Source organism: Bos grunniens, chromosome 1 (genome assembly GCF_055505025.1).
Source record: "Bos grunniens cultivar Pamir isolate PY7600 chromosome 1, Bosgru_T2T1.0, whole genome shotgun sequence".
NCBI classification, from domain to species: Eukaryota; Metazoa; Chordata; class Mammalia; order Artiodactyla; family Bovidae; genus Bos; species Bos grunniens.
This window is the reverse complement of record NC_141165.1, coordinates 99,195,925-99,205,921: the sequence shown is the minus strand read 5'-3', so window position 1 is coordinate 99,205,921 and position 9,997 is coordinate 99,195,925. Positions and strand designations below refer to the sequence as shown.

Below are 9,997 nucleotides of genomic sequence, written 5' to 3'. Positions count from 1 at the left end.
GTTGAAAGGAATATAGAGGAAAAAAATAAAGAGTCAACAAGTTGGAGAATATGAAAGAAAATATTGAGTTGGCCAAAAAGTTCAACCCAATGTATGTCAAAATAATGCATTCACAAACCAAGCAGATAACCTGACATTTCAATAATACAAGGAACAACACCAAAATGGTTTGATATGCCAGACAGGGAAAGTATTCATTAAATACCAAGTTTTAAAAAGTGCAATACAGATGGAAGAATCTGCAATAATGCAAATGCACACAGATGACTTCACATAAATCTAATCAGTGACACCTGTGCTGTCTGAGCAAGTTCCCCCAAGTAGTTTCAATGTGTTTCCCCTTCCCAGTCACACCTCACTTAGGCTGAGAATTCCTATCATAGAGCCAAGGAGCAGAGACCATGCCAAAACCCAAGTTTAAAATAGCAACCAATATGCGAGCCCAAACAGGTACCTTAAGAAAAATTTACCCTGAAGGTATAGTAGATTATACGCTGGGGAAATGTGCTAGCAACGTTTTGTACTCAATTCTGTCCCAAACATTAAATAAGCCGTAAATCAATGTTCCTGTACTGAGATATTCAAGCTCAATTGTTATTTATTTAATATACATTACCATAACTAATGTGACATTTTCACATTTGAAGACTATGTAAGAATTTTATAGTGAAGAGAAGACTCTTGAGGGTCCCTTGTACTGCAAGGAGATCAAACCAGTCAATCCTAAAATGTTCATTGGAAGGACTGATGCTGAAGCTGAAGCTCCAGTACTTTGGCCACCTGATGTGAAGATCTGACTCTTTGGAAAAGACCGCAATGCTAGGAAAGATTGAGGGCAGGAGGAGAAGGGGACAACAGAGGATGAGACGGCATTACTGACTTGATGGACATGAGTTTAAGCAAGCTCTGCACGAGTTGGTGGTGGACAGGGAAGCCTGGTATGGTACAGTCCATGGGATTGAGTCAGGCACAACTGAGTGGACTGAACTGAACTGAAGAACTTTATAATATATAAACCACTCTTACCTGCTTAAGCAAATATAAACAAATACTCCCATGCTTACTTTTGAGAACCATACATTTACTTGATAGAAAAAGTGATAGACACAGCAACTTCCCCAAAAAGGGGGTGTTAAATTTTTCTGAAAGCCAGAATTTAGTCACACAGAGGCTTTTTATTGTAAGTTACATGAAAACCAACTTAGTTCTTCAGAAAAAAATAAACAACAATTAAGATATACTAGACCAAAAAATTCTGAATAAAGATGATAAAGATAAAAATATAATACTGAAAAAACCCTTGAATTTATTAGAATACACAATTTTAATTTTCCTCTAGTCAAATTTTATTTACAAGGCTATTTGTCGGAAATCTATTTGAAAAGGCAGAAATTAAAGTAATTGCTTTATTTCTTGGTTCCGTTAGTGCTAATTCACAAGATCTTTGTTAAGTTTTATCTGAAAGAAAAACACAGAAACTTGAAAGCAGGAGCAGGGAAAGGGGAGTAGAAGTTCAAGAACATATTACTGAAAACAAACTCTACAACTTGACCTCACTTATGACACGTGGGTAGAAAGAGCAAACCAGCCTTCTTCATTTTGTTTCTCAATCTGTTGAACAAAGATGCAAAAAGGCTTTAGAAAGTAATCAGGAGCACAAGACCACTCAAGATTTATAATTACTCATACCAAGTACAAAGAACCAAAGTTATCCTATACCGCTGAATGGTAGTAAAAATTATCAATACTGTCAATTTTTATCCTGTAACAGAGACACTCCCAAATATTTCCTGGTCAACAGATCTCCTTATTGGTTTGGGAGGCCTATTTTTTAAAAAAGGATCAATCCAGTATTTTATGCAAGTCATACATACAACTTTTTAAAATAACAAAAAGTTATTTGATCTTGGTAAATTAAATGTCACTAAATTCCAGAAATTAAGGGCAGAGTATATAAAACAGTTTACATTAAAGCTCTTTTTAGGATGTAAGAAACAGCAAAGAACAGACAAATCTTCCAGTGCTAGGCAACTGGGCTATCCGAGCCTATCAATTAATTTGGACTATAAATACTCAACACTTACTGAAGCACTCACTATTTGGTCTAATTCCTGAAGCTAGTAATAAGAAGAGCAAAGATGATTGTCCCCCATCAAACAGTTGTTAGCTCACATTTGCAAACGTAATGTTTATGATGTTAAAGTATCCTCACAATTTGCTATGACCAAACAAAGGAGAGTTATTAATATATTTTGCTGTATTACCAGCACAGAAACATTCCTTTTGCAAAAAATTGGGATACATTGTAAGAAAAGTTTAGTTTCTATATATTCCTGTAATAAATCAGAATACATACAAATATGTAAGACATTTATTAACCGTTTGTGCTGGAACTCTCTAAATGTGGCATGAAACCTCTCTGTGGCACACTGGGGCAGAGTGACAAGGAGAGTGGCCAGTGCCAGGGCTCCAGCTATCCCGAGGCCTACAAAGCCACAGCAAGGACCTTGGAAACCAGCACCTCATAAACCCACAGCCCACCCAAGACACCTCTGTGTGTCTTGCCACACTATTTAGAATGCTCTGCAGGAAACAATAACGTCCATCTTTGTTGCAATCATTGAATTGCATTCTATTCCTCAGTTACCCTAGAAAACAAGAGAAGTGCATGCTTGTTTTTTCTAATGAAGGTGAATTAGTATTTCTTTTCTTCTGAGCATTGTATATTATCTTTAAGATAACAGGAATAATAATTAAGCACGACCATTGCCAAATCAACCACCTTCCACTCTACACACCTTGCCCTCCGAACCTCTACGCACATTTCACAATTACACTTTATCATATACCTTTGCTCTTGGATTAAGAGGTGTCAAGCGCCCACTTCCTGAGGTGGCATTTAAAGGAGAACAAGAATTACTAGCAGCCCCTGAAGATCTATGTAAGAGAAAAAAAAAGAAAAAGTGAGAGAGTAATCTATCATTATTAACCTTTAAAAATGATACAAGACACAATTCTCAATATTGCCAAGAGCTTGAAATGGAATGGCTGACTTAAATCCAAATGAGGTAAATTATTTGTAACACATTTTTACCAACCTAAGCCTTGTTTTAATTAGTAGATTTTCCTTTTTGGAGTATTTTTAGGTTTACAGAAAGACTGAATGAAATGTATAAAGACCATTACACTACCATACAGATAAGTTTTTAACATTAAAAGAGGAAGTACAGATGTGGAGGGGTGGGGGACAAGGCCGAAGTCATGGAAGAGTAATGAGACTTGGAGCAGTATAGTGGTAGCACGTAGAGTGGATACAGAGAGCCAGGCACATCCCCATTTACCAGCCACATGTCCCATCTAAGCAAACCACCCAATTAGCTGTATGAGCTTTGGTTTCACTTACTGTAAAGAACAAAATACTACTGCTCAATTTATCCACACTGTCACATATTACCTCCAGATTTTGTAACCCATAAAGTGCTCCACATATGTGCCATTATCCCATTTTTTGTTTCAATAACCAACCCAATGTTTTTCTACTTAATGAAGGATTCTTCCTCACTCCTTTTCCCTGCCCTCCAAATTCTCCTCCCCAATCACTTGATTTTCTCTACATGAGTAAATCTATCTGAATCTAAGTCAGATTATATTATTTTCAAAAAAGCATGAAACACAAACCATGCTTTTGATTTTAACCCTACCTTCTTGAATTTAGCCCACTAGTAGGAGAGTCAGTACTGCATTTTGAGCTTTCTGGGGCTTCTGCTCCAGGAATAGACACCTCAATTGTCCTCTTTCCTCCTTCTATAATATAAAAATAAACATTAGTTACATTACCTTTCATTACAATGAAAATTAAAATTTAACTTGATTTCTGTCTTACTGCAAATTTTACATTATAAATTTGAGGGTTCTGTCTATATTTTTATTATAATGGCCCACAAATACACTTCAAGGTTTTTTTTAAAAACAAACTGTGAGACAAAAAATTGTAGTTACTAGTGTCAATTCAGGAGCATGCCAGTTCTTAGAGAGACAAAATCTTCAGACAAGTGGTATCATGTCAGATCCTCAAGTGAAAAACAGAAATTAAGACCTATCCTAAAGAACAAGAGACCCTGGTTAGAGCTGCTTATCTAAAGCTTTCCAAAAAAAAGGAAAAAGAAAATTTCTGGAGTTATGCAGTAAAACTACATCTTCTAAATCTATTACATTACTGCCATTACTGAAGACATTAAATTTGGAGGGGAAAGTTGGCTGAAGAGTTCATATGGCCAATGGCAACTATAATTATGTACATTTTCAATATTTCAGAAGTAGATAATCAGTCAACAAATATTTACTAAGTATCTACTCATGAAAGGCTCAGCCAATGCTCCTGTGAATCACTGCTTAAAATTAGTGCTTTCTGGGATTTAAGAGTAATGACACTCTTTCAATTTTATAACATTTTCCTTGGTTACCCTAGAAAACAAAAGAGGTTCTTCATGGCAAATGATTTATTTTTATCTTTATCATTATAGTCCACAGAGGTTCCTGTGAAACCAAGAATTTCACTTAAGAATACCTTAGACAAACAAGCACTGGAATGGAAAGAACAAGGCTGCAAATCTACCAATTTGCTTTAGAACTTCAGACAAATCACTCAACCTCTTTGTGTCTCGATTTACTTATTTATCAAAGAGTTGTATCAGCTTTGTCTGCTCTGAGCGGTGTCAAAAACTAAATGAGCCAACAAAAAGGAAAGTATTACCCTCAAAGAACTACTGAAATAGATGTCTCATTTTATCACAAGATTATTCTTAAGAGTGATCTGCTTTATTTTTCTTCACTGTACTTGGCATTAACTGACAGTGTCTCATATATTTATTTATTTGTATTGTCTGCTCCCCAACTGGAACCCTGGTGTAGTCAAGCCGGGCGGGAACTTGTCCTGTTCGATGCAGTATCCCCAGTGCCCAGAACACAGTGGCACATAGTTGGTATTCATAGACATTGAGCGATTTCACTTATGTATTCTAGTCAGAAGTTGCCTCTAGACTTTCTGACTGTGAAGAACAGTAGACAAGGCTGTAAAGTGAAAGGAGCCCAGAATAAACAAAGAGGAAGGGCCTTAAGGAAATGCACTATCCACCACTTTCTAGTACTTTCCAAATCACTCTGTTTTCTGGGTCTGTTAAGTGTCAAAAAGGAAATAACTCTGAGAGTAAAAGTCTTATTGGTAGGTCCTTTAAAGGCAACCTACTTCAACCAGCCACTGCTGCCGCTGCCGCTAAGTCACTTCAGTCGTGTCCGACTCTGTACAACCCCATAAACAGCAGCCCACCAGGCTCCCCCGTCCCTGGGATTCTCCAGGCAAGAACACTGGAGTGGGGTGCCATTTCCTATTCCAATGCATGAAAGTGAAAAGTGAAAGTGAAGTCGCTCAGTTGCGTCCGACTCTTAGCGACCCCATGGACTGCAGCCTACCAGGCTCCTCCGTCCATGGGATTTTCCAGGCAAGAGTACTGGAGTGGGGTGCCATTGCCCTTTCCATCAACCAGCCACAGGACGTAGGAATCTTTAAAACAGCATAGCCTGAACACCTCAGGGAGCACAACACTTACTGATACAGAGCTTTGTCTTTTCCTGACACTTAGAACCTTCTCTGTATAGCAGGCCCAATTAGTCTCTCTGGAATCTTTATGCAGCTCTACCCCTTAAGGGTCTTAATAATTCAATTTTTGGCTAAAGAGCAACTTGAGGTCTACTTTGTTTCATCAGTACCTTTTAGAATGTGATCACTATGACAACTAATTTTTCAGTTATATTTCTATTGTTTAGAATTCCCTCTAGCATTCCACATCTCCCAAATGTAACAATGAATACAAAGTTTAACTTACAAATGAAAATGTTTTAAAGGCTTTCACAGAATAATAACTTGTAATTTGTTGTTCATGAAATTCTAAATGATCATTTTGATGCTCATGTTTATAATTAGCTGCAGCATATGCCATAAATTAATCATGTACTGTAACTGATCCCATTTACATGGAGGGCAACTTAGGAACTCAGACACCAAAGATGGACTGCAGGCACCATGGATAGCTTTCCAGAAGCTAGAGTGGAGACTGGCCTTCTGGTCCCATTTCTGTCACTGAGTTCTGTTTCTTTCTATATACAATTGAAGCCCCTGAAATACATGGGCTTGAGACTTCTTTTAGCTAAACATACACTCATAGACAAGAAAGTGAAAGTTTCCATGCATCTAAGCTTTTAAATTATGAATCTGTGACTAACCAGTCCATGCTCTGAGAGGTGACTGCACAGGTGATACTGGTGGAGAGGAAGGATTCAAGCCAAGAAGCTTCTGCTGCTCTATTAACTGCAAGAGTTTTCCACGAGCCTCCATACTCTGTCGATTCAGTTCTGCAATCCGTTCCTCCATGCTACTTGGTGTCAGAGGTTGCACTGCTGGAAAAGTCTTAAAAAACAAAAAAAAGACACAGACTCCATGTTAAAAATAATCCAAACAATTCTTACTTTTTGTAAAAATAAACTTTTCCTCTAAGAGCCAGCAAATTAGTATTCATAGTCCTTGCTCGGAGAAGGCAATGGCGACCCACTCCAGTACTCTTGCCTGGAAAATCCCGTGGGTGGAGGAGCCTGGTGGGCTGCCGTCTATGGGGTCGCACAGAGTCAGACACGACTGAAGCAACTTAGCAGCAGCAGCAGCAGCAGTCCTTGCTACATGCAAACTTGAATAATAGGCAAACAGTAACAGAATTTACAGATCTCTTAATTTAAAAATAAAGGCTAAAGTGGAGGGATACTTATCCTTCTAATATCAGTACCACATAAGCCTTCTGGTCCCTCTGTCCATGTAGAGTGACTGTGGGACAAAGCAAAGCTTTCCTGCATTTCTTAGTGTTTGCTGAGCTGCACAAAGACCACATAAGCAAGATACTACTCCCAGTGATTGGCTTCTAAGTAATCCCTATTTAAAGACAGGTCTGGGGTTTGAATCACAATATACACAAGAGGTTCTGTTGTAGTTGAAACAGATGATTCTATAATCATAATCTTTATGCACCGTGAGCTATTTGGCAAAGATTTCTAGGAATCAAATCACTCCTTCTGACCACACATCAGCCCTCCCAGGCTGCTTTTGGCCTGAGATACCTGATTTCAGAAGGTTGGTGACTGTAAAAGAGTATGGGAGGTAAGAGTAAGAAGAAGCCACTCAAGAAATATCACGAAAGTTTGATGTGAAAATTCCTGAAAGAAATGTATATGTTACTCTTAAGTATTTCATTTCATTAAATATGTCCCTTTGAGGGAAAAACAGTTCCTAATAGGAGTCACTAATTTGCAGTTTACACTCATTAGTTAAAAAAGAGACAGTAAAATAGTATGAATTAAAAATCACTCAGTAATTCTGATTATATCAAAAAGAGTGGTGAACACAATAAAACTACATTCTCCTCTCTTGCCTGATTGTTATCCCAGTGGGAAAAGGCGGTAAGCTCAATTTTTAATTCTGTGGTCTTTTTAAAACCAAGAGTTGCCTGCTTCAAATAATCTTCAAAACTCTGCAAAAACAGAAATGTTTCCATTGACTAGAACTGAGACAGTGTGTATCGATGACCGCAGCCCACTCCTGATCTCCTTCTTGGCTTCTTCTGCCAGTCCCTTATGATGGCTGTTTCTGTGACTCGATACTCACATTCCTCCTGAGCCAGAGCTGACAGAGATGGCCCTCACCTCCACTCTCTCCCAACCTTCTTCATAGGAATCCTCAATACACTGCTGCTAAAACCCTTACGGAAGCCATCACTATGGATCCCTTAATCCATGAAGCTGGCCAGCTCCTTTCTACGGCCTCGTCCCCATCGGAACACTCAGAGGTACCACCCTGGCTTCGTGGCAAGGTAAAAAGAAGTCTCTCCCATCACTGGGATCAGCATAAAGGCATGTTTCACAATTGGAACTTAGAGTCCCTTTTCTCCCCATAAGCAAGGCAATGAAGGTTTACACTGCCAGGTCAGCCCACAGTGTACTTAACTTACAAAATTTCAGCACAACAGTATGTAGACTTTTTTTTTTTTTGGTCTTTTTTAAAAAAATTAACTTACTTTTTATTGAAGGATAATTGCTTTACAGACTTTTGCTGTTTTCTGTCAAGCCTCAACAAGAATCAGCCATAGGTATACATATATCTTCTCCCTTTTGAAACTCGCTCCCATCTCCCTCCCCACCCCACCCCTCTAGGTTGATACAGAGCCCCTGTTTGAGTTTCCTGAGCCATACAGCAGATTCCTGGTGGCTATCTATTTTACATATGGTAATGTAAGTTTCCATGTTACTCTTTCCATACATCTCACCCTCTCCTCCCCTCTCCCCATGTCCATAAGTCTATTCTCTATGTCTGTTTCTCCACTGTGCCCTATAAATAAATTCTTCAGAACCATTTTTCTAGATTCTGTATATATGTGTTAGAATATGATATTCATCTTTCTCTTTCTGACTCACTTCACTCTGTACAATAGGTTTTAGGTTCATCCATCTCATTAGAACTGACTCAAATGTGTTCAGTGTGTAGACTTTTGCTCCTCAAAACGTAATCCTCAGACCAATATCATTTGAAACTTATTAGGAATGCACAGGTTCTACCTCAGACCCACTCAATCAGAGACTGCATGTTAGCAAGATCCCCAGATAATTCATATACATAAAAGTCTGACTTCAATAATTCTTTAAAACATCATTTCCACAGGAGAATGCATTGTGTCCTAAGAAATTAACTACTCATGAGTTGAGGGCCAACTACATGCAACTCTCTTTTATGAGCCCCTTTGAGAGTAAAAATGATTTCAATTAAAATGCAGTTGTGTGGCAAATGTTCAAAACATATTTATTCTACATTGTATATTAAAAATTTCATTCCTAGCTTAATTTTAGCTTTTCTACCCATTTTACTTTTGTCCTATTTTCCTCGTTCATTTCCCCATTTAAATTTTATGTCCTCTTCTAATGTGTGTGGGACATAAACTGATAAATAACCTCTACTTATTCTGTGATGAGGACATGACAAAGCATAAGCCCTCTAGCACCAGCCTCAAAGATATCCAGGGTCATTTCTAGATGCTCCAGTAATAAACTTAAATTCCCATACATCTGGAGTTAATCCTTAATTGGTACTCACAGCCATCGTGTCGCTGGCATGACTTGTCTCCTGTCTGTTAAACTCCCGAAGTCCGTCCCCTTGTTCTCCCCCTGGACCAATAATATTATTCAGATGTGCCCTGATGGCTGAATTCTGCAGGGTCAACTCTGCAATTCGTGCCATGATGTCCTTTCTCTGTATTAACGTCTCATTTGTTCTAAGCTGCTGCCCGTCTCCCAGCACCAGGGGTTCTTCTGAGAGTGTGGGGTTTCTTGATTGCTGCATGCTTGACGGGGAACTGCAGAGAGGCTGTGAGAGGCTAACAAAAGGAGCCTGGGTTTTGCTCTGCGAGTCTTCTCCCATGTGAGAGGCCCTCCACCTCTGAGTGAAGAGGTGACTCTCGTCACTTGAGTTCTGAATGTCTGCGCCAACAGGTAAGGTCTTCTTTTCCCAATTTTGTTCCTTTTCAATTATTTCCACGGTCGGAGGAATTCGTGGAGCAGGACGAGTTTGAACAGTCCTCCTCAATACTGTAGATATAGTTAGAACATAATAAACATGTACTGTTGAGCCACAGTTGGCACTATGGTCATCGCATGAGCTCCCCCCCACTTAGTAGTTAGCATTTGAGAAGCATTTCAAAGGAAGGATTTGGTTTCTGAATGCCTCAATTATTTTAACAGGGAATATACCAGCAATACTACTCCTAATAATCAAGTACAGAGTCTTTTATAATCCTTGGAGCTTTATCAACAACCTTGTGAAAAACCATCTACCTAGTTCACATTTTAACACATATATTAACTCATATCTCGGAATCCTGGGGGGAGTATAGACACATAATGTAAACTA

General features: G+C 38.7%; 1 protein-coding gene across 5 annotated transcripts in view; it reads right to left on the bottom strand.

Annotated features, from left to right (window-relative positions):
- Window positions 1-1,322: 1,322 nt before the first annotated feature.
- The window catches only part of SPICE1 (spindle and centriole associated protein 1), a 64,309-nt gene continuing 55,634 nt past the window's right edge, over window positions 1,323-9,997 (bottom strand). For all 5 annotated transcript variants that reach the window (XM_086406200.1, XM_086406207.1, XM_086406227.1 and 2 more), the window contains 5 exons: window positions 9,185-9,675; window positions 6,280-6,463; window positions 3,702-3,804; window positions 2,850-2,937; window positions 1,323-1,611 (listed from right to left, as the gene is read on the bottom strand). In XM_086406200.1, coding sequence (XP_086262326.1) covers window positions 1,558-1,611; window positions 2,850-2,937; window positions 3,702-3,804; window positions 6,280-6,463; window positions 9,185-9,675 — 920 coding nt within the window. In that variant the 3' untranslated portion in view covers window positions 1,323-1,557. The remainder of the gene's footprint in view (window positions 1,612-2,849; window positions 2,938-3,701; window positions 3,805-6,279; window positions 6,464-9,184; window positions 9,676-9,997) is intronic.